General features: G+C 47.5%; 10 protein-coding genes across 10 annotated transcripts; 4 read left to right on the forward strand and 6 right to left on the reverse strand.

The window, feature by feature from the left end:
* Nucleotides 1-1,976: 1,976 nt before the first annotated feature.
* Nucleotides 1,977-4,149, reverse strand: K441DRAFT_698294 (peroxisomal catalase). Its single transcript, XM_067653050.1, has 4 exons — nucleotides 3,533-4,149; nucleotides 3,044-3,490; nucleotides 2,739-2,987; nucleotides 1,977-2,678 (listed from the first exon to the last, which is right to left on the reverse strand). The coding sequence occupies exons 1-4, from the start codon at nucleotides 3,773-3,775 to the stop codon at nucleotides 2,073-2,075; spliced, it is 1,545 nt and encodes a 514-aa protein (XP_067501240.1). The 5' UTR covers nucleotides 3,776-4,149; the 3' UTR covers nucleotides 1,977-2,072.
* A 1,563-nt stretch (nucleotides 4,150-5,712) lies between these two features.
* Nucleotides 5,713-7,201, reverse strand: K441DRAFT_679449 (uncharacterized protein; the record flags this gene model as incomplete). The annotated part of the gene is made up of 3 exons (XM_067651264.1): nucleotides 5,713-6,915; nucleotides 6,972-7,004; nucleotides 7,070-7,201. The coding sequence occupies 3 exons, from the start codon at nucleotides 7,199-7,201 to the stop codon at nucleotides 5,713-5,715; spliced, it is 1,368 nt and encodes a 455-aa protein (XP_067501241.1).
* Nucleotides 7,202-9,320: 2,119 nt separating this feature from the next.
* K441DRAFT_200317 (uncharacterized protein) lies at nucleotides 9,321-12,236 on the reverse strand. The gene is made up of 4 exons (XM_067640479.1): nucleotides 12,027-12,236; nucleotides 11,885-11,974; nucleotides 11,201-11,829; nucleotides 9,321-11,150 (listed from the first exon to the last, which is right to left on the reverse strand). Exons 1-4 carry the CDS (start codon nucleotides 12,040-12,042, stop codon nucleotides 9,432-9,434), a joined length of 2,454 nt encoding a protein of 817 aa, XP_067501242.1. The 5' UTR covers nucleotides 12,043-12,236; the 3' UTR covers nucleotides 9,321-9,431.
* A 7-nt stretch (nucleotides 12,237-12,243) lies between these two features.
* K441DRAFT_664284 (mitochondrial 37S ribosomal protein bS21m) lies at nucleotides 12,244-13,487 on the forward strand. The gene has a single exon (XM_067649333.1). It carries the CDS (start codon nucleotides 12,346-12,348, stop codon nucleotides 13,135-13,137), a length of 792 nt encoding a protein of 263 aa, XP_067501243.1. The 5' UTR covers nucleotides 12,244-12,345; the 3' UTR covers nucleotides 13,138-13,487.
* A 191-nt stretch (nucleotides 13,488-13,678) lies between these two features.
* On the reverse strand, nucleotides 13,679-15,235 carry K441DRAFT_641099 (uncharacterized protein). Its single transcript, XM_067646639.1, has 4 exons — nucleotides 14,973-15,235; nucleotides 14,893-14,908; nucleotides 14,676-14,769; nucleotides 13,679-14,608 (listed from the first exon to the last, which is right to left on the reverse strand). Exons 1-4 carry the CDS (start codon nucleotides 15,134-15,136, stop codon nucleotides 13,908-13,910), a joined length of 975 nt encoding a protein of 324 aa, XP_067501244.1. The 5' UTR covers nucleotides 15,137-15,235; the 3' UTR covers nucleotides 13,679-13,907.
* A 73-nt stretch (nucleotides 15,236-15,308) lies between these two features.
* Nucleotides 15,309-17,648, reverse strand: K441DRAFT_664286 (Phosphoglucose isomerase). Its single transcript, XM_067649334.1, has 6 exons — nucleotides 17,519-17,648; nucleotides 16,908-17,462; nucleotides 16,317-16,850; nucleotides 16,012-16,260; nucleotides 15,686-15,960; nucleotides 15,309-15,622 (listed from the first exon to the last, which is right to left on the reverse strand). Exons 2-6 carry the CDS (start codon nucleotides 17,405-17,407, stop codon nucleotides 15,522-15,524), a joined length of 1,659 nt encoding a protein of 552 aa, XP_067501245.1. The 5' UTR covers nucleotides 17,408-17,462; nucleotides 17,519-17,648; the 3' UTR covers nucleotides 15,309-15,521.
* An 89-nt stretch (nucleotides 17,649-17,737) lies between these two features.
* Nucleotides 17,738-20,509, reverse strand: K441DRAFT_698300 (serine/threonine-protein kinase YPK2/YKR2). Its single transcript, XM_067653051.1, has 6 exons — nucleotides 20,247-20,509; nucleotides 20,049-20,195; nucleotides 19,214-20,003; nucleotides 18,743-19,158; nucleotides 18,327-18,691; nucleotides 17,738-18,273 (listed from the first exon to the last, which is right to left on the reverse strand). Exons 1-6 carry the CDS (start codon nucleotides 20,266-20,268, stop codon nucleotides 18,073-18,075), a joined length of 1,941 nt encoding a protein of 646 aa, XP_067501246.1. The 5' UTR covers nucleotides 20,269-20,509; the 3' UTR covers nucleotides 17,738-18,072.
* A 153-nt stretch (nucleotides 20,510-20,662) lies between these two features.
* K441DRAFT_664288 (transcriptional adapter 2) lies at nucleotides 20,663-22,661 on the forward strand. Its single transcript, XM_067649335.1, has 2 exons — nucleotides 20,663-20,901; nucleotides 20,997-22,661. The coding sequence occupies exons 1-2, from the start codon at nucleotides 20,809-20,811 to the stop codon at nucleotides 22,464-22,466; spliced, it is 1,563 nt and encodes a 520-aa protein (XP_067501247.1). The 5' UTR covers nucleotides 20,663-20,808; the 3' UTR covers nucleotides 22,467-22,661.
* Nucleotides 22,662-23,085: 424 nt separating this feature from the next.
* K441DRAFT_573722 (uncharacterized protein) lies at nucleotides 23,086-24,360 on the forward strand (the record flags this gene model as incomplete). Its single annotated transcript, XM_067644063.1, has 1 exon — nucleotides 23,086-24,360. The coding sequence occupies one exon, from the start codon at nucleotides 23,086-23,088 to the stop codon at nucleotides 24,358-24,360; it is 1,275 nt and encodes a 424-aa protein (XP_067501248.1).
* Nucleotides 24,361-25,487: 1,127 nt separating this feature from the next.
* K441DRAFT_688748 (uncharacterized protein) lies at nucleotides 25,488-26,315 on the forward strand (the record flags this gene model as incomplete). Its single annotated transcript, XM_067652224.1, has 1 exon — nucleotides 25,488-26,315. One exon carries the CDS (start codon nucleotides 25,488-25,490, stop codon nucleotides 26,313-26,315), a length of 828 nt encoding a protein of 275 aa, XP_067501249.1.
* Nucleotides 26,316-26,509: the final 194 nt, after the last annotated feature.

Consider the following 26,509-nt stretch of genomic DNA (forward strand, 5'->3'; position numbering starts at 1 on the left):
CCTACTATAATTAAAGCCTATATCTCCGCAATTTAATCCTACTATATTAACGCTAATTATAACACCTTTGTCTTTAATAATCCTATTATTAAGAGGATCCTAAACGGTGTAATATTTATAAATCCCTCTACTACAGCTAAAAGATTGCTAATTACTAAAGATATCTTTACCTAATTAGTTACCCTAAATACCTAATCCGTTAAAGATCTTAACTTTAATACTACCGTTACTATGGCCTTTACGGGATTCCTTTATCTAGGTAAAATTACCTATACTAAGGCTTAGAAAGATAGCCACGCCTTTTTTATTATAAAATGTACTAAAAATAATATAACGCTAATAGAGGACTATATAATATTACGTCTAAAGCGTAGTAAAACGGACGTTAATTACTAAGGAGTTTTAATTATAATTACCGCTTTAGGGCAACTTAAATACGTAGTTCGAGCTATAAAATACCTATTTAAAAATAACCCCTAATCTAGAAACGCCCCTCTTTTTTACTTTAAGAGATTGGCCTTTATAAGCTACGTAGTTAGAAATAAGCTAAAGTATAAAGTTGCCGCTCTTAGCCTCTACTCTAAGCTCTATAATAGATACTTATTTTAAAAAGGTGCTGCTTAATACGCTTAAGATAACGGTTTTATAGATAGCTAAATATAATAACTAGGCCGGTGGTCCTTATAAGCGTTTTAGCTTTACTATTTATTATCCCTAAAAAACCTATTTTAGCTAAGTATAAACTTCTAATATAGAACGCTAATACTNTTNTTATTATTACTCGCCCTANATATAATAGGNNAANGTATTTAGNNATAANNGCGTATAGNAGTNCCTATTTTNGCACTCTAATATATTAACTTAAATCTCTCCTTTCCCCCCCTTTTTTATTTTTTATTTTTTCTTTCCCCTACTCTACCTTATATAGTACAGGCGCTGCGCTTTTAGGTCTATGGGTATTATATTTAGTTAAGGTAAGGCAATCCCCTATAAATGGCCTTACGAATATACCTATTCTTAATTAATGCCTTTAAGCCCGTACCCACTAATTAGATTAATTAATTCTCTTCTCTATAAGCGTGTAAATAATAGATAGATATATCTATATAGCTAAGCGAGCATTATAGCAGCACCCCTATATCTTAGTAATACTAATATTATTAATATTTATAAAATTAAGCTTTACTTGCTTACTTTCCCTCCCACCTACACCTTTTTCTTTAGTTGTATATTTTAGGCTTTATAAATAGATACTGTAGTGATATGCTTGCGCACGGGTCTATAGGCATCACGTTTAGTCAAGGCAGGGCAATTCCCTATAAATGGCCTTGCGAATATACCCATTCTCAATTAATGCCTTTGAGCCCGTACCCACTAATCAGATTAATTAATCCTCTTCTCCGCAAGCGTGTGAATAATAGACAACTTTCCAAGGGTTCAACGTCGGCTGTCCTACTGACAATCTGTTCTTCAGTAGTTGGCGCCCTATGAACGTTTTTCCAGCCTTCTTCGGGTCTTCGGAATGGGATTGAGTAAGTAGAATGTCTTTCTAAAGTTCCTATTATGACTGCATCTAAGAAATGCCTGCAGATTTGCAACCCGAACCTTATCAACACGGTGCGAGGCGCCATCCGTCTAATTGGTGTCACAGGCTACCCGGTTTAAATGAGCCCTTAAAGGATCTCAAAGGAGTGCCCATATCACATCATCCTCAGATGCAATGTATTCGGTCGAAGGCTTCAGCTTTCCAACCAGTGCTTTTTCTCACTCGCCAGGAGAAGACGCGGAGGTCTGAATCTACTATTTTCCGCTGGGGAAACTTCGCTTTCACTTTTTCTTTGCGGATTTACTTATTCGCAAGATGTTGTATCGATCTCAGACGTCCACTCTGTAGTATTCCGGTACGTTATGCCTTTCGGAACAGTTAAGAGGCTAAAAAATTGCAGGCTCCTGAGCGATTTGTTAAAAGATATTTTGCTAATATTAAATGCGGTAAGGCATTTCTGACGGTGGCTATTTATATTACCATCCTCCATTTAGTTGAGAGCCTTATTATTATGTAGTACTCGTAATTAAACCAACCGCGCCGTAAGTTTATCCAGAATCCGATCTCCCTTCCCCACCTCTGCGGCCTTTGCCGCCCTCTCCGATGCCTCCTCAAGCCTCGCCCCCAAATTCTCGTCGACTTTTGCAAACATCTTATACGTTCTTTCTCTCACCTCCTTCTTCGCCGCAAACAAATGCGAAGAAACATTATAGACGAAATTTTCCTGCTGTCCCTCTGTCCTGCCTAGAACTCCCCATAGTCCCGTCGCTTGCACAAAGTCATCATCCACCACAGGCTGCAGCGCGTTTACCGCAGACCCAACCCAACGCTCGTGTGCGGGGTGCTTGTCAACGGGCTTGTACGTCAAAGGCCGCAGCGGAGAAGGGTAATTGGGGTCGGAGCCATAGTTGCTATGGACGGTGAAAGGCCCGTCGCGCTGGAAGGGGCTGTAGACGTGAAGAGGTGTGTTGACGGGTATTTGTTGGTAGTTGACGCCCAGGCGGTGCCGTTGGGAGTCAGAGTAAGAGAAGAGACGGGCTTGGAGCATGGGATCCGCGGAGGGTTCGATGCCTGGGACGAGATGTGCAGGCGATACCGCCATCTGTTCGATCTCGGCAAAGTAGTTTGATGGCTGTGTACGTTGAGATCAGTGGACTGCGAATTGTGATAGGAGCAAGGGACATGAACTCACATTTCGGTTTAAAGTCAGCTTTCCAACCGGGCGGAGAGGTACGTCGGCGTGCGGCCAGATTTTGGTTACGTCGAAAATGTTCCAGCGGAACTTCTCAGCATCAGCCGGATCAAGAACCTGGACGTATAATGTCCAGGATGGATAATCGCCACGCTCGATGGCGGAGAATAAATCTTGGGTGTGCCAGTCTGGGTTGGCGGAGGCGAGATGAGCCGCTTCGTCTTGGGTAAGGGTTTTGTTGCCTTGGTTCTATCCACTATAAGTCAGAATTATCTAGACTTTGGTTGCAGCAAATGCTAACTTACAGTCTTGAAATGAAACTTGACATATTTGAAAGTTCCATCCTGTTTAGTAAACTTGAATGTGTGTCCCGAATACGTGTCCATGTGTCTGTACGATAATGGAGTTCCTCGATCACTAAAAAGATGCATCACCTCATGGATTGACTCCTGATTGCTCGATAGGAAATCCCAGAATGCCGTGGCATCCTTAAGGTTGGTCTGAGGATTCCGCTTCTGCGTGTGGATAAAAGTAGGGAACTTGACTCCATCACGGATGAAAAAGACCGGTGTATTATTCCCAACCATATCCCAGTTTCCCTCCTCGGTATAAAATTTGATAGAGAAGCCTCGTGGGTCTCTTGCGGAGTCTGCTGACCCCTTTTCACCTCCAACAGTAGAGAAGCGGGTAGCTACTTTAGTTTTCTTGCCGATTTCGCTGAATATGTCGGCCGAGGTTTGTTTTTTGTTAGTCTACTAGTGTCTATGACAGCACGTGCTACGATTGGGACATACTATATCGGTAATGTCATGTGTCACTTCAAATTCTCCATACGCTCCAGCGCCTTTCGCATGCACGACGCGCTCCGGAATACGTTCGCGGTCGAAGTGGGCAATAAGGTCGATTAGGTGGAAGTCTTGGAGGAGGACAGGACCATTTTGGCCGACCCTCTGGGATGCTGTTGCGTATGTGATTGGTCTGCCGTTAGAGGTTGTGTAGACCTGGCCAGTAGTAGAGGCGGTGATTTCTGTGGCCATAATGGTGAAGGCGGTATAGAGATGAGTATCGGGAAATTGAGTTTAAATGTTGAACGGATGATTTCTAAACCTGGAGCTTTAATTGTGTTATGTTCTCCTTAAATTGATGATGATCGCTGATTGACTTTCGGCCTACTTTTATACACTAAGGCTTTCCTTCTTTGTAAGTGATTACATAGAAAGAAAAAAATAAGTCTCATAAGCAAGAAATCTAGACAGGCCCTCATTACCGCTAGGCTGATATGACAGATATTCTCATCATTCCAGGTGATCTGGAATGGATTCCGACCTGAAAATCTCGTAAGTCACGTCTCCTAAACGCCGGTGATGCTTTTTAAGAGGCCCTGAGCTGATTTCTGGTTGCAATCTAATCGCTTGGTAAGTTGAATGTCCAAGTATGCCTCTAGACCCCCTGATTTACAATCCTTGGTGGCGTTACCCATCCGACACTATCCCTTAGCACGGTGGCGTCCTACGAGCAAGTAGTCCGTGCACAAAAGCTTCGAACTCCTGAGCACAGGCACTAAATTCGGCTCCACTAATTGGCTAGTTCTTATCGATACCGGTAGGACGCAAATTACCGTGCTAAGGGACGCTGAAGTTTGCCGCGGAGATGGTTATGGAAGATAATCATCAACAGAGTAACCAGGTTGAGTTTATTCCTTGGCACGGTTTAATTTCGTGGAATTCACAACACCGTCTAACGTCACTACAAGACGATGATCTTCATCAGCATAGTACTTGTCAGCTCGCACGAGGTGGAGGCTTGAAGAATGCTTCTTGCAAATCTATAAACTCATAGAATGCCTTAGTTAAGCCGTGGTCTGGAGTATCTCAGAAAATACTACCTCTCGCAGGATTATCCCTTAACCCGTTGATTTGGGTCCTACGGTTATCGATAAGGAACTAGCCAATCAGAGAACCCGGTTCAATGCAAGTGCCCAATCAAATCCAGTAGCAAATTCTCTAAGGACCCCAAAGGTTCTTAGACATGATTATGCAAGAAGGAAGATGGCGTAGCTGTTATTCCGACGCTAGCCAAAAAAAAAATCACGTCTGAGCTCGCCGAGGTAAAATTGTTTCTACGGTCGACCTTGCTGAGGTAAGGTCTTAGTTCTCAAGCCGTAACCCTCGCCCATCTTCGGTGTTATGGCCTCTGAGCACGCTTTCCTGGTCTACAAGTTCAAAAACCGGCCTAACCCTGCCACTACCGAACTTCGACGTTCGGTTTATTTCAAAGGAATGGTCGTCGCAATTGCGGTTGCTTTTACGACAATTCTAGTGCCGTGTATCTACCGTGTGGCCAAGATGGCGGGTGGGTGGAGGAACTCTTTAAAGCAAGGTCGGGCTCTCTTCATTGTACTGGACAGTGTGTAAGTTCTCTTTTAGGGTTGAATGTACTGTGTTGGGGAAAAGGGTTGTGGTTCAATTCTAACTTGATTCATTCATCACTAATTGTCTATCCACGTAGGATGTGCTTTATCGCTGTCATTTCCCTCAATATCCTTCACCCGGGCTTCTTGTTCTAAGAGTCTAAAGCTGTAGACAAAGGGAGACGGGTCTCCGATGTGCAGGTTTCCATGACCTAGCCCGTTGCCTTTGCAAGTTTCCTAGCGATACAAGCGGTGACGTGGCTTGGTGATATTCAGCTAGCTGAGTAGACCGGCCAATTATTGTAGTCATTTGACAGCTGAGAGCGATAGGGTTCGGTTTTCCTGCCACAACGCTTAGAGTTTTAACTTTAGGATTTAGGTTAAATCATGATCCCACCAGTGTCAGAGGACATTTAAGCTTTCCTTCATTTTCGATATTTCTGTAGAACTCCGTTGTTCGGTTTTTCGAGACCTATACATTAGCATAGCTCCAGAATAGTATATTGTCTAATCTCTCATCGACTCGCATTGCAACTCTTCGTCAATCTGCTAGGTTGAGTTTCTTCAAGGCTCTTCGGAGAATCTCGACCGCAGCGGCAAAACCTCCTTACTCCCCAGCCCGATATGAATGTGTACGCCTGGGGTTTTACAAAGATTCAAATTCCCCCAAATTAGTGCCTTCGCCTGCTCAAGCATCGGCAACCACGCGGGCGGCAGCGCAGACTGGATTTCCGCTATCTCGCGATCTGATGCCCCCTCAAGCCACCAGAGCTGATTCTCGATGGGTTTCATCATAGCGAAAAATGCTCCTACCATGACTAAGGTGCGTGGATCCTGCAACTTCAGTAGCTCGATCAACCGTGTGGGCGCCTCGCCGAGAAAGCGAAAGAAGAATCGCGGCTGTCGACAGTTAAAGACACTACACATATTCGAGGCTGCAAAGGCATAAATGGGGTAATCTACTTCATCTCCATCTAGGCCCTGAAGTAAGAAATTGAAAGTACAGTCGGCCCGATGGTGGCCACAGGCTCTAAGCGGTATCCGCCATCCGGGCAAGATCTGCGCCATTCTGCTCCCGTTTGCCGCGTCTGGCCGGGTTGTCGTGAGCGCTTGGACACCTTGGAAGGGTTGGAACCACTGAAGGGGAATTGTGTCGGCTTTGGCGGATTCTGGGGAGAAGCGCCGGCTGATGAAGGTGTGGAAGGCGATGAGGAGCGCAGTCAGATATAGAGCATCAAAATTTTGAGTGTGAATGTCGTCGTGGAGTGTTTCGAGATACAGGCGTATGGCGCGGGCCATATATTTATGAGAAGCCTGAACAAGTGCGCTGTCTTGCGGGCACTTTAGTCTGAGATGAAGTGCTGTGCAGGCAAGCAGGCTATCCATGAGGCAAGGGTTTTGAAATGCAAGGGATGGAATCATAACGGTCCATAATTCCTGAGCAATCGGCATTTTGTATTCAGGGCGGGAATTCCAGAGAGTATAGTGATGGAAGAGGCGCAGCTCGAGCAGACGCTCACTTCCTGACCAGTCAGGGGTTTGGGATCTTGTTGGTGATATTTTGGGGTCCAAAGAGAGCGGGGATGGGGATGATGATGTTGATGAAGAAGATGATTGTGCGGATCTACTAGATACTTTGGATGTGGACAAACGAGAAATAGCGCGTTTAGATGGCTGTTCAGCCACATGCACCGTTTGTGAGACATTGAAATCGCAAGGGACGTTGTGCTTAATGCAGTTGCCACACTCTGGGTGTACTTCATCGCACTAAGACGATATTCAGTTCTGTACCGGGTTATATGCAAAGACAAGCCTTATCCTACCTTTATCTTCCGAAGCTTGCATCGACGGCAACCCTTTTTAAAATCAGCGCGATTTTCGAGAACGTTAGAATGAACTCTAAGTTAATTCAACAACTCACACGCCGAGATTTGGTATGCGATCTTCTTGGATAATTGTTACGATTACGTGGCGTTGGCGCTCGAGCCAACCCCAGCGGAGATGAAGAAGTTTCGGAGCTCGATGATGATGCTGGTGAAGCTGCTGAATTCATGGCTAGTGGGACCCGTAGAGGCCTTTTATGTAGAATATGCTATGAAATTGTCATGACTGAGAAAGATGAGAAGGAAGTTAGGCTTAACAATGGGTAAGTAAGGCGTGGCCGAAGTTGACGAACCGTTTCGGTAAAACCCTTGCTAGGCCCCCACGTCTTGTAGAGGGATCTCTGTCTGCTTCCAAGTATTATCGATTAGGAAGAAGTCATGGCTAGTAACGTGTCAACGGTAGTCCGCAGGCTCGTTCTTGATATAGCCTCCGGGTTATGGTAAAGACTGGAGTTCTGGTAAAGACTGGAGTTCTGTTGAAGACCCCAGCTCCAAGTTTAGCTGCAGGGAACCACAGCCCTCTCCAGTCCACAAGGCTGAGGACAGTGTCGTAATATTACAGTCATGGCCGGCCGGCTTGTCTCTAATTAAGAGGACCTGCATGTCAAGGTGTAAGGCCTATTAGTACAATTAATGGCTATCTGTTGAGAGACCTCAGTGATGATGCATTCAGCAAGTGTGTACACCCAGAGACAGACCCTGGATACTAAGGAACTCACAATAAAACCAATCGACCCTTTAAATTTAGAACTATCAAGCTTAACTACTTGACACCGTGAGAGAGTATTTTTTGTTAAAAAATACTTTTACATTGTGCGTAGTAGCTATTTACAGCTTAAATTGCTTGTTTTGGATTATCAGCACCTTTGTCAACCATGCGTCCACATACACAGTAAATCCAGAGTAAGGCGCAACAACAGAGATAGAACACTCGCATCCACCTACAAGAATGTTGGTTCTAACTACTGGTTTCTGCCGGTCAGCATGACTAGTAGCCTGTCATGTGTTTTGAAGTTGCCAGGCCTATGGATCTTGCTATCGAGCATAACAATCGAGCGGAGTATGAAAATCGATGCAAAGGCGTCCAAGGCCAACAACGTTACTTGGCTATGAGACAAGTACAAACTTACATACCCCGTCACTAAGAATGAAATCCGCACAACGAACCAGGGGCTATCGAAGTTCCCATAAGCAAGATTCTAAATCGTAACGCCTCTTCAACTATGAGTAAACTTTCCTTCGTATCCAAAGAGTTCTATGTATAGCAACACAACAACCATGTTTATATACAACAGCATCGAAGAGGTGGGATCTAAATCAGTAGACCGAGATATTGACGACATCGACATTTTGCTAGGCCTGTCTTTGAACTCTACTCAGCCTTTTCTATTGTTAGTCAAGTATCCCAAGTTTCTTGTCCCTGCTAGAGCCAACCATTTCATGATTTGGTACTTACCATATACCTCCGCCCCACGAACGACTCAGCCCGTAAGCTCTCTAGGTATATGCACACCCAACCTCTCTACAAGGTTTAAGAGAAAAAGAAAAAATCCTCCCATCCTCTCCTACCTAAGTAAGTGATCTTCATCAGCCCATCCCATCCGTTATAAAACCCCGCTGAGGCCAATTTCAGCAGTCATACCGTAATATCGACTACCGAAATGTACGAATCGGACAAGAAATAGATTGGTACTATTGAGAGTTAAATTTGAAGACGAGGCTAATTGTTTTGCGGCGTAAGCCATATTGATCTCAGTAGAAGAGACGGTTCAAGACTAGATTTGGCATATAATACAGTACTGTATACTTGCATACAATAGGCATGTAGAGGTATTTGGCATGAAATATCAGATTGAAAAGTGAGAGCAAGAGCTTTGCCCACAACACAAGAAGGGTAGCTACAAAGATCTTGGAGATGGGCTTAATCTAGCTACCTTCAAACACAAACAGTGGAAAGCGAGGTATTGGAGATATTTTAGCTCTTAATACCTGGTGTAGCATATGCGAAAGGTCTGTTATCGGTATTCAATTAATAGCAAAGGAGTTTCAGGACCAATCAAAGATGGGAGAATCAACTTTATTTTGCAGTCATCTTCAATCAAGAATATTCTCGTACAATATGCGGGACTCATCCCCAGTATCGAAGACCTTGATCAGCTACAATCTCAACATGCCTGAAGAAATGATAATATACCGACGAAGTTTTCCAGGTTAAATTTGCCTTATTCAAGACTAGATTAATAGCAAATAATTTAGTCCTTGTTTTACAGCCATATTTGCCATGTGGCTAGCCCTCGAATTTCTCGCTGGCTGACTAAAGGCCCGGACGTTGCTTTGCTGATGGAAAACTCCTCTATCAGGTGGTAGGGCCTAGGTATAGAGCAAGGCATGAATGCGGGCCTAATAGCAGGCTAGTTTGTAGATCGTACATTCTCTAAGATGCAATGCCGCGTTTTTCGCTCTCAGAGAAGAAAATGAGCATACGCCATAGTTTCTTGACCAGAACCTCGGCTTCCTCATCGAGAGCCTATCCAAAGCAGTCAGTACTCTTTTCAAACAAGGCGAGAACATAAACGGATAAGGTGAAGGGTCGTGGCTTACCCCCTCCAACTCCGCAACCAACTCCTCTGGTTTCCCTCGTTTCCGGATATGTTCGTCAACAACATCAACAAGCATCTGCTCTTGGACGCCCAAATACTCGACAATCTTCTTCTCCACGAATGGTTTGAGCTGCTCCGACACCACTGTGTCATCCACAAACTCCCACCGGACGTCCCACTTCCATAAGCCTTCCTTGTCCGTCGGAATGTCGCTAGCTAATTGTCTAGCCGCCTGTGCACGTTCCTCATCTGTTAGGCTTGCCGCTTCTGCTGCAGTGTCGAACTTGATAGGAATGAGAGTGCGTTTAGTAGACGCTTCGTTCTCCTCTTCGTCTTCCAGCAGGCCTTCAACCTCTGCAGCAGTACGACGAGGGGCCGCTGCGGCCTGGACTTTCTGTGCCGCGGCTCCAAGCGACATCTTGAATTTCTGAGGTTCTCGAGGTGTCTGGACGCGGGAACCAAGTTCTTCGGCTTGACGGGCAAGGAAGGAGTCCGCCATACCACGGGCATCTTCACGCTTCTGAAAATCTCGTGCCTTTTCGCGCTCCTCGTTTTCTCGATCTAGATTATCTGCTGCCGCTTCGCGTGAGCGGAAGGCGGACCGATTTCGGAGCCAGAGACTACGATCTTGATAGTATTCCTCGATTTTGCGGGTGGTTTCGATATCGTCATTCCATTCTTTGAGTCTTTTGGCTACTGCCTCTTTCTCCTTTTCCACAACGGCTTCCTCTTCTTTGTCGCGGTTTTTCTCGCGCTCTAATGCTGCAGCACGACTTCGTTCGCGATTGAGCCACCGACGCTCATAGTCAAGGTAAAGTTTCTCTTGCTCCGTTTCTTTCTTTTCACGGTGGCGGTTTTCAATTTCGGAATCACTAGCTGAGTCGTCCTCGTCCTCACGTCTAACCCAGCCCGCTTCAGCAGCTCCATTAATGCCACTACCGTTTACAAACGACACTCCGCCTTGGTAGTCCCTGGGCATCTGTGCGCCTTGGAATCCTTTCGGTCCGCTAGGGGCACCTTGTACACCTCTATCCCTTGGTCCCAATGGAATTCCATTAGCACCTCCACCAGGACCACTCGGCGCTGTCGGTGGTGGTGGTGAACCAAGTCGGTTAATTTTAGGGCCGCCCAAATTTCGCTGACGTTCCGCCGCCTCCATCTCCTCCTCTCGCCTCAGTCGTTCTAGGTCTCTGCGATTACTCCGATCTCTGAAAGCTGCAATCTCTGCAGCAACGGTCTCGCGCATTTCGGCGGGAATATCGGAAAGTTCGTCTTCGATGGTAAGTGGTATGGTGACAACTTCGGCGTTTGTTCCGTCAAGTCTAGTATCTCCATCTTGCATGGCCGTATCCCCGTCGGTGTCAGCCCGAGTCGAAGCCTGGGGGTAGAAGAGACCTGCAAGAACACTCGATAGAGTCTCCTTTGCAGTATCAATACGGAATTGAGCAGTGGTTTCGTCTTCGTCGCGACGTGACTTCCATTCCTCTGCGTACTTCATGGATGCTTCGTCGACCACCACCTAGACATTAGTTAGCCTTAAGGTTAATTCCGTTACAGCCTGGGGCATACAAGTAGCGTGGTTTTCCCTATTTTCTCTTCCTCTTCGTCCTTGATTTTGTTTGGGTCCTGCTTTTTAACAGGCACCTGGACATCCTTAAATATCTCGGCAGCCGTCTCCAAACTCTCCGCATCTTCGTACTCGGCAAAACCAAACTTGCACGGCTTGTTATCTGCATCTGTAGCTCGAGTCCACCTGCGTAGGTTGCCAGCTGTCCGCAGTATCCTTTCCAAGCCCTCATCCCCTCCTACCCCTTCTGTAATGTTCCCAATGAAAATCGTGCGCGCAATCTCCTCCCTTGTTGGTGGCTGTAAAGCTAACAATGTCTCCCTTATCTGCTGCCTCTGTTGCTCCGTCCCTCGGTAGTCATGTCCTAGCCCTAATCCACGTCTGCTTCCCGCTGACATTGGATCTGCAGCGCTCTCTCTGCGAGAACCTTGCCCCTCTGGTGCAGCGGGTCTTGCTGGCCCTGTGGTACCTAAGCGGATAACTGGGGCGCTGAAGTTGATGTTAGGCATGCCCGCCGGAGGTTGAAAATTCGGCGGAAGTCCACCAGGTCGCCCTGGGAGAGGATTTTGAGCTTGCTGGATGCCAGGAGGTGGCGTAACACCTGGTGCAGGAATAGATGGTGGAGGGGCACCTGTGATAAACTCTTAGTGAATGCCATCTAACCTTGGGGGTCGGAATAGTCGTACCCATCCCTGGAGGCGGCGCCATACCTGGGGCAGAACTTGATTGCCCAGGGAAACCTCCATATCCTGGTGGCCGAGAATACTGTCCAGGCGCTTCTATTTGTTAGGTACCTTATATAGATGGCATACTAGGTATACGACACACCTTGATAGTTGTACATTGTGCAATGTAGAGATAGATGGAGGAGCTGAAGTGCAGTATTTTGGCGCAAAAGCACCAGCGATAAAGAAAGAGGTGTGGTTGGAGAAAATCGAGGAAGGAAATTATGTAGGAGCGTGGCTGCTGTGGAGGTTCAGACGTTCAAGGTTTGAGATCTCAAATGTCGCGTTCGCGAAAAATTCGGACCACGTTCAATCGCCTAAGTTTCTTCAACACCATGACTTAATCACCACCATTAGTCCTATACGCCGGATGGAATCTCAACAGCACAATTAGAAGTATTTACAGCTTCTGCAAGCCCATTATGGAGTTCCGCCGGGTAGGAGAAACCCTTTTGCGCTCTCCACAGATCTTCCTCAACCCCCTCATCCCGTCGGCCTCAATTCAATCATGCCGATGTCCTATCGGCTCTTTCTCGAATTTTCAGACATATAAAACCCCACAATTGCTGTCATCCCATCGTTACCTCACCACTACAAACCGCGTCTCCCAACAAGCCTCCGCGCCCCTCGAACCACCCTCTTCTGACAACCCTCAACATAAATCTGAGCTAGATGACCTTTCTCGTCAGATTGACTCCCTTCTCGACTTTACTCCATACAATCGCTCAAACACTGGAAATATTTCAGGCTCAACACGGCGTAATTCTTCTGCGGATGAGGCATCTAATGCGTTCCGCAACCATAGCCGCAACCGCGACTTTGGTGCCAATTTCTCCCCTCTCCCGAGGCGTAACAAACCCGGCCTCGACATTGACCGAATGGAAATGCCCGCATCTTCATCTGATGTAACCACCAAACTACCTCCAGCGCTCTCCATTGCTCAAAAGTCGAAGCATCCACGTCTGGACGCTTCAACGGGCCGTAGCATCGATCTAGATCCGTCCAAAGGTCGAGATCTGGTACGTGGATTAGGCCAACTTAATTCGCTCCTTGCGCGAAATAAAGTCAGGGCTGACTTTAACAAGCAACGATTCCATGAAAGGCCAGGGTTGAAGAGGAAGAGACTAAAGAGCCAAAGGTGGCGGAAAAGATTTAAGGAAGGGTTTAGAGAGGTTGTGGGGAGAGTTTCTGCGTTAACAAGGAAAGGATGGTAGGCTGAATCTGAGGGCAGTGAAAGTGTATGATAGGGGTTGGTAGAGATAACGAAGCAAAGGGGCGCCAGAACATAGGATCTTCGCCGATGGATGGGTACATTAAGACTGAGGTGCACGCCTCACATTTGGTGCGTAATCCTGGACAATGCTTTCACTGGGCGGATATTTGACCGGTTTTCTATTTCCCATGTCTTCATGTGTCTTGCCTGTACAGTATCATCGTCCTGCTTATACCGCTTGCGTCTAGAACTGATAGGCTTCAGGTTTTTGCAATGAATGCTTAGGATATAATATTTGAGTGGTATTAAATTTGTTTCTACACGGAGAGAATATCCTGATTATATACGCGGTGTTCCCATCGTATAGAATAATATGATAACGTGCAATAGGAGGAAGTGAAGGTAAAGTAACGCTAGGATCAGCATGGGATGAACACGAAAATCCGTCCTATTATCAGTATGTTGTGTTATAGAGAGTTATTGAATAGTTAAATACAAGATAGCACGGAGGGTAAATCTTAAAGCCCGAAAACTCATTGCACCCATAACTGGTCTACAGATACCAGTGACTATGAAGTTGGAATTATCATAGTAAGCTTTATATAACTCTTACACTAGCTCTTTCTTCAAGCTCAAAATGTGATATCAATTCCATGCAAATGTCCCCATTTCGACTCGTATAATACATCCTTTTACTGGACTGGCAACAACTATATACATCCCTTCTCCCTGGCCAAACAAAAATATACAAGAAAGTCTTCCACACAAACTCTAATCTTTCTTACCAATTCCATATCCGTATCCTCCATGTCCATTGCTTTGAGGTAACCCGTACCCATACCCCCCGAACCTTGCCTCCCCGCCACCACCTCCAAATGTCTTATCTCGCGCATACCTCCTCAACCGCCTCGGTAATTCCACTCCACGGAAGTATGCAACGCACACAGCCGTCGCGGCGCCTGCGCTCAGCGCACAATATACCAACGTGCTAGTGTACACGTGCCCGCCTACCCCACTCCAGCCTGAGGGTAAAGAGGTTGATGGGTACCAACGAACGCTGAAATGGAGGGAAAGTGAGTCACCAATAGAGATCCGAGTTTGTTTAGTATGCGCCGAGATAGAGTAGGCAGCCGCTGCGTCAATAGTACCTGGAGTGACGGATTTCGGAGCAGCATGCAATAACAGGTTTAAATGATTAGAAATATGGAGGTGCGACAGTTGAAGTGTGCCAGCCAGGGCAATAATAAGAGGAGTATAAAGCGTGCTTTCCGTGCCCATGGCGCCGGTTTGGGCTGTAGGATCTGACACTGTGTACTCGGCATCTTTTAGAGGGGAAGAGCTACCGCTAGCGGAGGACGGAGATGAAAGAGGGCGAGAAGGTACACGGCAGGTTAGGGGCGCGTCGTTGTGGACATAAAATTCGAGAAGGTGAAAGAAAGGGTCGGATATGAAGTCGATTGTGCAATTGATCTCTGGAGCAGTAGGTTAGGCATCATAGTATTGGGGAAGACTCATTAGAGGGAAGCGGTGCATATGTACCTTTTTCGACGCCAAAGAAGAGCTCGAGTGGCCGTCCAGTCTCATTGCAGGTTGGGAAAGGAATGTACTGTAGCTGCCCTTGGGCATCCGTAATCTATAGTTCCAATCAGCCCCGGGCTGCTTCTTCGCAACGCATATCGTCCCCATCGGAATATGAGGATATCTCAGGGCAGTATATAATTCAAATGCTCGCGTTGAATTATTCGGGATTTCATACATGTTCTCCAGTATCTCTGCGCACACGACATTAGCACTTCCCCGATGTAAGGGTCAATTTTTTAGCTAGAGAAGACCCACATTGTCCTATTCAAGCAACTGACAGGAATGGCTTGCCCCGCAGTATAAGCCGTCTTCTCCAGCGACTTTAATGGTTCCTGGCCAGATACCGCCGCTACGAGACCAACGTACAACGTGCAGAGAACTGTTAGAGCTAGCCATGGTGACAAAATCCACCAAGGCATGTTGACGAGGGGAGAGGATTGTTAAATAATAATGCGTATGCGTAAGTGGCACTTTATCCCACAAAATACATGGTGGCGGTGGTAATGGCTGCGGCCTGTTGACAGACGATCAAGCCACGGTTGCTTCTTCAAGTCCGCTTTGCGTTCACACTCTCATCACTTTATTCTTTTTCACACCTTTTCCCTAAAATTTACTGGCCACCTACTGTTCTCATTAAAAGTAGGGTAGAATAATTTGTTGTCTCTATATAAACCAGATTCAATCTTGGCACTATATACTACCACCATTCTACTTTTCGTTCCATAGCGATCGCATCAGTCATAAATCATAAGCTTTCAAGTCTACAACAACCTTTCATACTTCATGATTGACCATTCGGCCCACTCACAGAGTAGACTTCTTCTTGAAAGCATTAATAAGCCCGCCTGTGCTAGCATCGTGACTTATAGACTCGCCGGACTCGTTGAGCTCACTCAAGATTTTCTCTACAATTCCCGGCACGTCAGCTGCTCGATCTCATAAGACAATTACATTTAGGTTTTACTTACTAGCCAAAACCTTGCCCAACTCTACACCCCATTGATCAAAGCTGTTAATGTTCCAGATGGCGCCTTCTGTAAGGGTCATGTGCTCATAATAAGCAATCAGAGCTCCCAAAGTACCTGGAGTAATCTTTTGTGCTAAGATTGAAGTTGTGGGTCGATTGCCCAAAAATGTCTTATGGGGAACGAGCTCATCTGGGGCACCCTCCGCCTTAACCTCGTCTGGCGTCTTGCCCACCATGAGAGCTTCAGCTTGGGCGAAGAAGTTGGAAGCAAGCATCCTAATATTGAGTTAATAGGGATGAATAATAAGCCTGGGGATTATAGCTGACTTTTGATGCTTATTGTTCTCGACTGGGTTGTGGCTTTGGGCAGCCAAAATGAAATCCGTTGGGATAAGTTTTGTGCCCTGGTGGAGCAGTTGGTAGAAAGAGTGCTGAGCATTTGTTGCTGGCTCACCGAATAGGATAGCACCCGTAGTGTACTTGACATAGTCACCACTCCGGGTAATAGCTTTGCCGTTTGACTCCATTGAAAGTTGCTGGAGGTAAGCCGGGAATCTGTGAAGGTACTGGTCGAAGCTGAATTGATTATTAAGTTTACGTATTCTGCCACATGAGGCTAAGGGGTCACTCACGGAGACACGAGATGCGTTTGGGCACCAAAGAAGTCTGAATACCAGACGCTCAATAGACCTCCAATGACAGGAATGTTTTTTTCCAGCGGAGTTTCCTTAAAATGCTTGTCCATAGAATGTGCGCCAGCAAGGAACTCGTGGAAATTATCATATCCGATGTAGAGACAGACACTCAGGCCAATAGCACTCCAAACACTGTATCGTCCACCCACCCAGTCGGAAAAACCAAACATGTTTTTCTTGTCAATGCCAAACTTGGTGACCTCCGCTTCATTGGTTGACAGAGCCACGAAATGCTTAGCAATGGCAGATTCGTCTTTAGCATGTTTCAGGAACCACTGCTTGGCGGTGTTGGCATTGGTAGTTGTTTCTGCGGTGGTAAAAGTTTTAGATGCCACAAGGAAGAGAGTTGTTTCTGGGTCTGAGTCTCGGAGCGCTTCCGCGATATGTGTACCATCGATATTAGACACGAAATGTAACTTGAGGTTTCGGTCGCCGTATGGTTTGAGAGCTTCAGAGACCATAACAGGCCCACTGCAAAATATTAGTAATGAAGATAAAACCACCTCAGCTTTAGTTTTAGTTACGCACAGGTCAGAACCACCAATACCGATGTTAATAATGGTGTTAACCTTCTTGCCGGTATAGCCCTTCCACTGTCCGCTTCGGACTTGTTCCGAGAACTCCTTCATGTGCTCCAAGACGCTGTTAACACCTTCAACAACACTTTTCCCGTCAACCTGCATAGGTTGGTTGGTGACATTCCGGAGGGCGACATGGTACACAGCACGGTGCTCCGTGAAGTTGATCTTCTCTCCTGCAAACATATCATCACGGAGCTTCTCCAAGTTCGCTTCCTTAGCCAGTTTTACCAAAAGACCTATTGTCTCTTCGGTAATGAAGTTCTTAGAGAAGTCGAAGAGTATTTCCGACTTGTCGGCATCGTTAAAGAAGGTGTAAGAGAACTTTTCAAAGCGTTTCGGATCTTGAGCAAAGTATTCCTTAAGGACAATGTCCTTGCCCAGCTTCTGATGATGCTCCTGCAAAGAGCTCCATGCTGACAAATCGTTTGCTTGTGAAAAGCCTGGCATTGCGGTGGAAATTTGAGGATGGATGTATTGATAGAGAGGAGAGCTGAATCAGTACCTGAAGCAGTCAACGCTTTAGATAGCTTCCATTAACACCAACGCGGGGTAGCTCACCACAACTTGAAGGAGCAAACTAGAGAGTCTCTGGAAGGTGCCAATTGAAGGAGGGGAAGATGGTTGAAGAGTTTTCTGCGAAAGATTCGCCGGCGAAAAGCGGAATGAGGTCTGATGATGGGAATGAGGGGTGCAACGATATAGTGGGGTTGTCCAGGCTGGCCCGAGGGACCCTTAGCCTTCTTTGTCACCACAAGTCAGCATCTCATGTAACGCTTTGCACGATCCTCAAATCTGGCGTAGTATTGGTTTGATCTAAGTATTGTGTTAAATTTGATAGTTACAAGCAGCCGTTAAATGCTAATCCGGACGCCAGAATGCCACAAGCCAAGAGCCCGCCCTGGAAAGAGCAAAGAAATGGCCTACTCCATGCAGTAAACCAGCTGCACTTATGAAGAGCAACCCTGCTCATTGCGCTGCACAGTCTCTCGACAGGGCCAAAACTATCTTGACAGCGCTACAGGTTGACAACGCAACAGTGAATCTTACCGAGCTAATCAAATGTCGTGAGAAGAGTTGTGAAGAAGAAATCTTGCCTTGTCCGAAGTCTTGTTTTATCTATCCGCAACGCCCTCGAACGATGGGTCTTTAACGCTGCCTCCAGCGTCGCCCAGGCCAGCAACAGGCCGGTTATATGACCAACCGGCGAATTGCTGCTGCATCGTTTGAGACAGCATAGGCCCGTCGACATAAGAGTCAGTCGGCGCTTCAGACGTGAATTCACGATCGAAATTTGCAGTATCTTTTTGATCAACCTAAAAAGCAGTAAGTAAATGGATAGAACTGTAGAAAATTTAGTATGACGTACCACATTGGGCTTGAAACTAGGTTCGTATTTGCGGTCCAACAGCTTCCGCCAATCGATACTGTGAAAGAAGTAGTGGGCCTTGATCTCCGCGGCACCCTTCGCTCCCAAACGTTTCTCAGCGTTCCGGTCAAGGAGCCTGGTTAATAGATCTCGCGCGGCTGGCGGCACTATTTCGGGGCCTGGAAAGTGCAGAGGCTCTGTGAGGATCTTGCGATACATGTCGTTGGTATTTTCATCATAGAATGGAGGTAGGCCAGTCAACATTTCATAAAGAAGGACGCCAAGAGTCCACCAGTCAACAGTCTTTGTATAACCAGCGCCGGTCAGGAGCTCAGGAGCGAGATACTCGGGTGTTCCACAGAATGCTAATCACGGGTCAATTGATGCCATCTAGATCTAAAGGATTGTCAGCTTACTGTTGGTTCTGTCCTCATCCTTCATGTCCAATTTGCACAGTCCAAAATCGCAGAGTGCGATGTGTCCGGTGTAGTCTAGGAGGATGTTCTCCGGCTTGAGGTCACGGTAGATGACGTTGAACCCATGTAGACACTCGAGGGCGCACAGCAGTTCTGCGGCATAGAATCGTGCTCTGTTGATATCGAATCGCTGCTCTTTCTGCAAGTGATGGAATAGCTCCCCACCATTGACGAAAGCAAGGACCAAGTAAAGTTTCTCTGGGGACTGGAAGGAGAACTTGAGCGGGACAATGAATGGATTGTTGATCTGAGCAAGTACAGATCTTTCCGCCAGGGTGTGAGCAACCTCAGAGCGGGAAATGATATGAGCTTTGCGGATAGTTTTAAGGGCGTATATGCGATGTGTATCACGTTTTCTAAATCGTCCAAGCTTAGTGAATGGTCTCACCGAATGATTCTGGAGTAACTTACTGAACTTGCATAACCTTCCCGAAACTGCCCTTTCCAACGACTTTGAGCAGCTCAAAATCCTCGATTTTAAGGGAATGTTGTCGGTTCTCAACAAAATTCACTCCTATCTTCATGGAACCCGTTCCGTACTGAACATCAATCCACTCGGCTCCGGCCTGGCCAAGAGTCCGCTCCTGCTCAGCGTGTGCAGCTGCTGCCTTTTCTTTGTCTTTCTTGCTTGATTTCTGGTCTTCAACATATGGTTGAAGCTCTTCAAATCTAGGGTTGACCTTGCACGTGCCTATGAATATATCTTCATTTCTGCCTGCGTTAGGAGACGCGTTTGGGTTACGAATGTATAGAGATATCGATAAGTCCGTAGTCCTAGAAACATCGAATTTGTATTGAGTGTTACCGCCTGCCCAAAGAGGATTTTCTGGGGTGCCAGAAACGGCGTTGATGAAAACCTGCTGTTTGTCAAAATCGACCAGCGCGTACGGGAGGTACTTAGACGAGTATCGCCCGTGAATTGTTGGAACAGCATTTATGCTGCCAGCGGCAGATTGTGGTCGATTGGAGTTAACATAAGAGCCCACAGTACCACCCTGGTTTCGCGATGACGAGTTTGGTCTCATGGACCCCGCGACCGAGAATCCGCCACCTGTAGACAGGGAGCCCTGGTGATGAGTAGTACTAAAAGCATTCTCTGCTCCTGGCGGCAGGGAGAAGCTTTTTCCTTCGTGCAGTGTTACTATAAGTATACCTGGCTTTAAGGGAGGTGGAGGAGGGGCGGCGTTCGCTTCAGACGCAGCTAAGAGGTGTTAGTTCCGAATAGATACCAAGGAGATGAACCAACCGATGCCATTAGGATCCTTAGAATCTACTAGTGTGGTACTACTTGATGTGCTCGGAGGCTTTGGCGCGTTGTCAGATACTATGGTTGAGGTTGAGGAGGACCGGCTGAAGGTGTTCGCTAATGGAGCGAGATGGGTCTCCTTGAGTTCTTTGAGGAATGAGAGACTGCTTAATCGATACTGGTGCAGAATATGCTTACTCTTGGTGAGTTTCCAAGACATGGCAGCTCTGTTTGCCTACAGGCGGCTTTGATATGAGGATGGTCGAGCGTTATGAGGCGGGGAGAAGCGGAGGAGGGAGAAGGCGGTGATTGTGCTCCTCAAACAACAATTCTAATTCGGGCCAGCGAAAGAGCGATACTTGTGTCTGCGTAGGGAAGAAGTAGTAGTCAATCAAAGTGCATGGGATAAAGTAAGCGGTGGGCCGTATTCGTAATGAGTGTTGTTGGCTTTGACTGCGAAGGTCGCCCTTGTACCCACCGCAAGATGAGGGCGAATTGTGGAGGCGAACGGGCTCCCACGCCAAGCTTCGGGCAATCCGACCTCAACCTCAAAGAAGGATGAGGCCAACTTTTTAATTTACTGAAGCGCTTGCCCTTCTCATCTCGACTTTTACTATACGCAGACCCTCCTCAAGACATCGTCGTCCCTATCACTCTCACCGAATTTTCATAAAATCGCATTCTTCTCGCTGAGGGACGCCATATCAGCCTCCAGCCCCCTCCTCCGACGCCACAACCAAAGCGTTTCTTCGATGGCAATATGGGCTTGATCAAGAAGAAAACTGGCTCTCGGGGTACTGAAGGGGGTGTGAAGTATGTCTGCGACGTTTGCTCATCTGATATCACCTCTACAGTAAGTTCTCTTCATCCCCGCACCTCGGGTATACTTGCTTCACGCTCCGTCTCTGGCTCAGGCACACAAGTGCCAAGCTAATCGCCATATAAAAGGTGCGAATTCGCTGTGCAAACTCCGTTTGCCACGAATACGATCTCTGTGTTCCCTGCTTCTCCGACGGCAAATCCTCGCGCGACCATGACCCTAGGACCCATTCATATCAGGTCATCGAGCAGCATTCAATACCTATATTTACCGAAGATTGGGGTGCAGACGAAGAGCTAGCACTGTTAGAAGGTGCAGAAACATATGGGCTGGGATCATGGGCGGATATTGCCGACCACATCGGGGGCTTCAGGACAAAGGACGATGTTCGCAAACATTATATTGACACATACTTAGAGAGCTCTAAATTTCCTCTGCCTGAACATGCTAGTCCAGACGATAAAGAACTCAGCGAAGCGATTCCCCGTGAGGTATTTCAGGCCAGAAAGAAGAGGAGGATTGAAGAGAAAAAAGAAGCCGCCAAGAATGCCCCGCCAGCTACTCCCAAGCAGAAACCCACTGCCAGTGTCCCAGCATGCCACGAAGTACAAGGATATATGCCTGGTCGACTCGAATTCGAAACAGAGTACTTCAATGAAGCTGAGGAGGTAGTGCAACACATGCAATTCGATCCGGGCGATGGCATCAATCCTCGTACAGGGGAGAGTGAGCCAGAAATGGAGCTAAAGATGACGGTAATGGATATTTATAACTCTCGGCTCGACGCGAGAGTGGAGAGGAAAAAAATCATCTTCGAACACAAACTTCTTGAGTACCGCAAGAATGCCGCCGCGGACAAGAAGCGAACAAAGGAGGAAAGGGATCTGTTAAACAAAGCGAAGCCTTTCGCTAGGATGATGAAGTACGAAGATTTCCAGGAATTTTGCAGAGGCCTAGAGTACGAACACAATTTAAGACAAGCCATTATACAACTGCAAGATTGGAGACAGATGCAAATTGGGGATTTGAAGGCTGGTGAAAAGTACGAGCAAGAAAAGCAGCAAAGGCTCTCCCGAGGACCGCCGGTTGCTCAATTCGATCGACTAGCAACGAATCGTATTAACAAACCTACGCCACCTATCGAAACGCCCTCAGCAACGACCGCGTTAACCGCACCAGATTTACCACTTCGGTTACAAAATGGGCTCTCTACCCCGCCTCCGGATAGGATTCTAACGAACGGTGCTAATGGCACCAACGGCGTCACAAACTGTGTTACAAACGGTATTCTTACGCCTCAACTAACTAAACAAAAATTTGTCACACAACCACTGCCGAACACTGTGCCACTAAAGTTCAGCAAAGAGAATGCAGCCGATCTACATCTACTCACTCCGGAAGAGCGAGAGGTGTGTAGCATATTGCGAATCATGCCTAAGCCATATCTGGCCATCAAGGAAGCTATGATGCGAGAGGCAATGAAGCAAGGTGGAAGTATGAAGAAGAAAGCGGCTAGGGAAGTTTGTAAGATCGATGTCAATAAAGGGAGTCGACTGTTTGATTTTTTTGTCCACAGCGGCTGGATCGGCAAGGCATAATAAGGGTTATTGTTTGGTTTGCTTCATGGAGTATGGGGGTTTGGCGTGTCCGCATACTTTTGTGCTCCTTAATATACCCGGTGGAGAATGCTAACATTTGCACCTGGGCGTCGAGGCTGGTGTACATTCCCTCGGCAGTACAGCTACATACAATGGTAGGATTGACACTATTACAATTCATCAATAACTCATTCGATTATCATTGAGTATCCTGCCGAGCCTACTTTGCTTCCTTAGGTAAGGCCACATTACCGAGGTGCTTAAGTAGTCACCGCCTTGCTTCGCGCGATGGAAAATACCGTCCGTGCGGGAATTCACGTCCCGCTCCTAGCAACGAACCCATGAACCCATAACAAACTCTCCATCTATACATCCGGCATCATTAACAACGTGAGATATTACACTCAACATCATGATCGCATAAAAAATGCACGGCTGACATCGAAATCCTGATGCGCATCCCCGCTACTCGCCAGGATAGCCCATTTCATCATCACATGGTCAACATAGCCCGAGAAGCTCCTCCCCGCAATCAAATCAGCTCGAACATGCTATGATGGCCACCGTCTCACCTCAACCACGACACATGTCTGGGCCATATGGCCCTCCTCCCCCTCCGATGCTCGATACACAAACAGCACGTCCACCCTACTTCTTTGCGCCTCTACCGCGAAGTCCCGCTATAGCTCGCTCAACTGGCAGACAGCTAGCTGAACTAGGTGGCTTTCAGGAAAGCAGGAAGCGCTCACGACACGGCATATCCGATTCATATTTCAGGACTCAGTATTCTACCAAGGCAGAGAGATATTCGGGTGCCTCCGTCGCTTCTTCGATAGATCGATCAGCCGATGCGAAAAGTCCGCCGCCTCTCGCAAGCACTAAATACCTTCTGTCTGGTGGGATGGAAACCCCTCAAACCTTTGCGAACACTTTGAGGGATGACGATGAGTACAATGACCTTGAATATCGACGTGGCATATGGACTGCTCCGACTAGCCCGACCCTCGGCAGTGTGAAACCCACCATGAACGCAGAAAGGAGATTAGAACCATCACAGAACGGCACCAACCCTTGGGTACTGAGCCAACTTCTTAGTCTGGTTGGTGGTGTAGCGGGCAAGATGTGGCAGTTCTGTCAGGTTCCATTCCGAGGTTTTCACGCTGGTGGTGGCCAAGGCTACAGCATTGATACCCAAGGAAAAATCACAGAGTCAAGTTTATGGGAAGATATAGATCCAAATCCGATGGAGATGTTCGAATCGCACACCCCATTACTAGGACGGTTCCCGGAAAACAACTTCGGTGTAAGATCCATTACTTCGATGGCTTCAACAGAGGAAACACCAGTCCGGCCCTCCAAGCGGTTGTGCACTCACGATGAGTGGGTCATGGTTGGTGGTGTGGATAATACAGACTCGCGAGCTTCAAGTCCACGTCTTTCGGAACGGCGAACCCCGTCAATGGCAAAGCCTCGTTCACCATCTCAAATTCCACGTCCCGTTCAACCACGTACTAATCCTGGTACACGTGGATCCAGTACGCGGCCCTCTCTACTCCCGGTCTCACGCCGCACATCGCACGCGCGCAATTCTGTCAAACCCCACTCTAGCTCTCCGGCTGTTCGTCCAAATAAGTCTGTCTCTCTTGGTTCTCCGCGCGCCCGCGGGTATAGCCGCCAGAGCTATGGCTCTCCAGTTCTATTCCCGAGTCACAATGCAAGCCCACTTCCCCCCGATTCGCAGCGCTTGATTAACAAGATACGGCGTGACGAAATGGAAGAGGAGGCGAGAATGCGAAAGATGAGCGCTCAAGCGAGAGCAATGCTCAAGGAAGCTCGAGAAGCGCTAGGCACGAAGTACGAAATCGAAGACGTAGATGAATTCATGAATTTATGAAAAGGAGATGAGTGGAAGATACATCAGAGAACTGTCCGGCAGCCGGGTTGAGTAGATGTTGTTTTCCTTCTCTGTAAACATCTCCACAACCATTTTTGGATTATAGGCGTCGGGCGAAAGGCAGCAAACGGAATACCCCTTTGAGGCTTCTGGATTGCAGGGTATTTGGCAAGGCTCACGGCAGATATCTTCGACCCCTAGTTCCTTACTTTCGTGTACATGTTTCAATGCGTGACGCAATCTTCTAGAGCATATCAAATGGAAGCGCAGTGAGAGAAGAAAATTCCACCGAGATTGAAATGGGAGAGGAAGCACGTGTGCAACGGAGAGACCTGGCAGTACCTGCGAAGTTCTACCAGGGCCAATCCGGGATTACAAAGACCAACGGACAAAACTGTCGTCAACCTTCTCATGTTTCTTGGTCCTGGATAACCCACTCCTGTCCAAATGTATGATGATGTATGACTCGATGCGACTCAACGCAGACGCCCATTGTCTTGTGCCAAGCCGATTTTGCCCCACTCTCACGATTGACCGCGGAACTATCCGTCTTTGCTACGTGTACGTCGGAGCAAACACAACACATACAAAATATACAAAACACACTGCTAGACACCACACTATAGATACTAAATTTCCACTTATGACACAGATAACATCGAGGCTGTGCACAAAGCCCATGGTCTGGAGCGTGCCGAAGAGGCAGGCCGTTGGGCGGCGCTTCAGCCCACCAGCCATCAAGCCTGCCCTAAATTCTTGCCCCGCAATCCACAACTCGTGCTGTTTGGATGGCCTTGCATGCCCGCCTCTGGATTTGGGCCGTTCTAATGCCCATCTAGAAGTCACCTCGGAGCACATGCGAGGTGTGCCTGAGTGAACTGAAGCCAGCTGCAAGTCAATTCCACCACAGTATTTATGCCCGGCGCCCCCCTCAGGCCGAGGCATTATTTGTCCATTTTTCCTCTGTTCCTCCTTTCCCTCTACGCCAGAGACATTAAATCCTCCGCTTGCCCCATTTTCGGTTTGCTCTCGTCGTTGGGATCGCTCATTCAATAGCATCTCGTTTTCCCATTTTGAGCATTCCCCCCTCTAACAAATACTCCTACTTTCTCTCCATTCACGCGACCATGACCTGCAACATTACAAACACTCTTCTTGATCCTGAACCTCTACCCCTCTACCGCCGCGACCCTGATGCCACCTCAGTCCGCTCCGCCGCGCCCTCCTACGTCTCCGAAGCTCCAACATACACCTCACGAAGGCCAAGCATTCCCTTTGTGCCCACGCCTACTCCCTCTACTACTACCACTTCGTCTCCTCTGGCACCCCCACCTTCTCCCCCTCGTGGTTTACCTTCCCCGCGCTACGCTCCTGGGTTCCAATCTCGCGCCCACGGCTCCATCTCAGACATTGACTCTCACAACTATAACATCAGCCACTGGAGCAGCATCAACAGCAGCCATGCGAGCCGCCAATANCATGCTGTGGCGCGCCGACGAACCAGCCAGGCCGCCTCTACGGCCGCTTTGTTGAATTCACTTACAGCAGTCCCACCGCCTCTCGCGAGCCCCTCCATCACTAATTCAAGCGCAAATACCTCTCCATCGTCCTCTCTCCCCACCCTCAACAACTCTGGGCCGCTGTCTGCTGACTCTAATACCAATGGCAACAATTCCTCGCCCTCCTACCCCGCAGATGTGAGCACAACACCCTTGTCACCGCTTGAAGATCCCTATCTCGTCGGCGAGGAAGCGGCGGGACGAGCACGTGCCCAGCGCATCTATCGTGAGATGTGTCTAAGAGGAGAAGAAGCGGTGCGGTATGAAGGGAAGGCGTGGGAGTTCATGCTAGCACAGATGGCGGATTGGGAAGAGAGAGAGAGAAGTTGGAGACGATTTAGAGAACAGGTTGGACGGACAAAGCTTTTGGGTCCAAGGATCGGGCTGCGGAGCTAAATCACTAGTTGATATAAAGGGTATTTGGATGAAAATCGCAAAGGTAGAGGATTAGGCTGCGGTTTGGTTTTTTGCCGGCATTTGCAATAGTAGACGACGGCTACTTGGATTATTCCAATTTTACGAACTTTATGACGGATAAGGGAAGGCTGCTTTGACCTCGATAGAAGGGGTGACCTTCCTAAGGCTTTTCG

This window comes from Cenococcum geophilum (genome assembly GCF_001692895.1).
Source record: "Cenococcum geophilum 1.58 unplaced genomic scaffold K441scaffold_37, whole genome shotgun sequence".
In the NCBI taxonomy this organism is placed as follows: domain Eukaryota; kingdom Fungi; phylum Ascomycota; class Dothideomycetes; order Gloniales; family Gloniaceae; genus Cenococcum; species Cenococcum geophilum.

Bases quoted from the DNA above. Each gene is read 5' to 3' on its own strand.
- K441DRAFT_200317 (XM_067640479.1), bottom strand. The intron at 11,830-11,884 runs GTACGACTATTC...AGTTTATCACAG, and splicing joins GGCGCCGCCTCCAGGGATGG to GTGCCCCTCCACCATCTATT. The intron at 11,151-11,200 runs GTATGCCCCAGG...ACTAATGTCTAG, and splicing joins TAGGGAAAACCACGCTACTT to GTGGTGGTCGACGAAGCATC.
- K441DRAFT_641099 (XM_067646639.1), bottom strand. From the start codon at position 15,136: ATGCCTTGGTGGATTTTGTCACCATGGCTAGCTCTAACAGTTCTCTGC. The intron at 14,609-14,675 runs GTACATATGCAC...CTACTGCTCCAG, and splicing joins CTTCTTTGGCGTCGAAAAAG to AGATCAATTGCACAATCGAC.
- K441DRAFT_698300 (XM_067653051.1), bottom strand. From the start codon at position 20,268: ATGTCTTGGAAACTCACCAAGA. The intron at 20,196-20,246 runs GTAAGCATATTC...CATTCCTCAAAG, and splicing joins GTCTTGGAAACTCACCAAGA to AACTCAAGGAGACCCATCTC. The intron at 18,274-18,326 runs GTACGTCATACT...ACTGCTTTTTAG, and splicing joins CTAGTTTCAAGCCCAATGTG to GTTGATCAAAAAGATACTGC.
- K441DRAFT_698294 (XM_067653050.1), bottom strand. From the start codon at position 3,775: ATGGCCACAGAAATCACCGCCTCTACTACTGGCCAGGTCTACACAACC. The intron at 2,988-3,043 runs GTAAGTTAGCAT...TATAGTGGATAG, and splicing joins TCAAGTTTCATTTCAAGACT to AACCAAGGCAACAAAACCCT. The intron at 2,679-2,738 runs GTGAGTTCATGT...CAACGTACACAG, and splicing joins AGCTGACTTTAAACCGAAAT to CCATCAAACTACTTTGCCGA.
- K441DRAFT_664288 (XM_067649335.1), top strand. From the start codon at position 20,809: ATGGGCTTGATCAAGAAGAAAACTGGCTCTCGGGGTACTGAAGGGGGT. The intron at 20,902-20,996 runs GTAAGTTCTCTT...GCCATATAAAAG, and splicing joins CATCTGATATCACCTCTACA to GTGCGAATTCGCTGTGCAAA.
- K441DRAFT_664284 (XM_067649333.1), top strand. From the start codon at position 12,346: ATGGAGTTCCGCCGGGTAGGAGAAACCCTTTTGCGCTCTCCACAGATC.
- K441DRAFT_664286 (XM_067649334.1), bottom strand. From the start codon at position 17,407: ATGCCAGGCTTTTCACAAGCAAACGATTTGTCAGCATGGAGCTCTTTG. The intron at 15,961-16,011 runs GTCAGCTATAAT...ACTCAATATTAG, and splicing joins GAGAACAATAAGCATCAAAA to GATGCTTGCTTCCAACTTCT. The intron at 15,623-15,685 runs GTAAGTAAAACC...CGGGAATTGTAG, and splicing joins GTTGGGCAAGGTTTTGGCTA to AGAAAATCTTGAGTGAGCTC.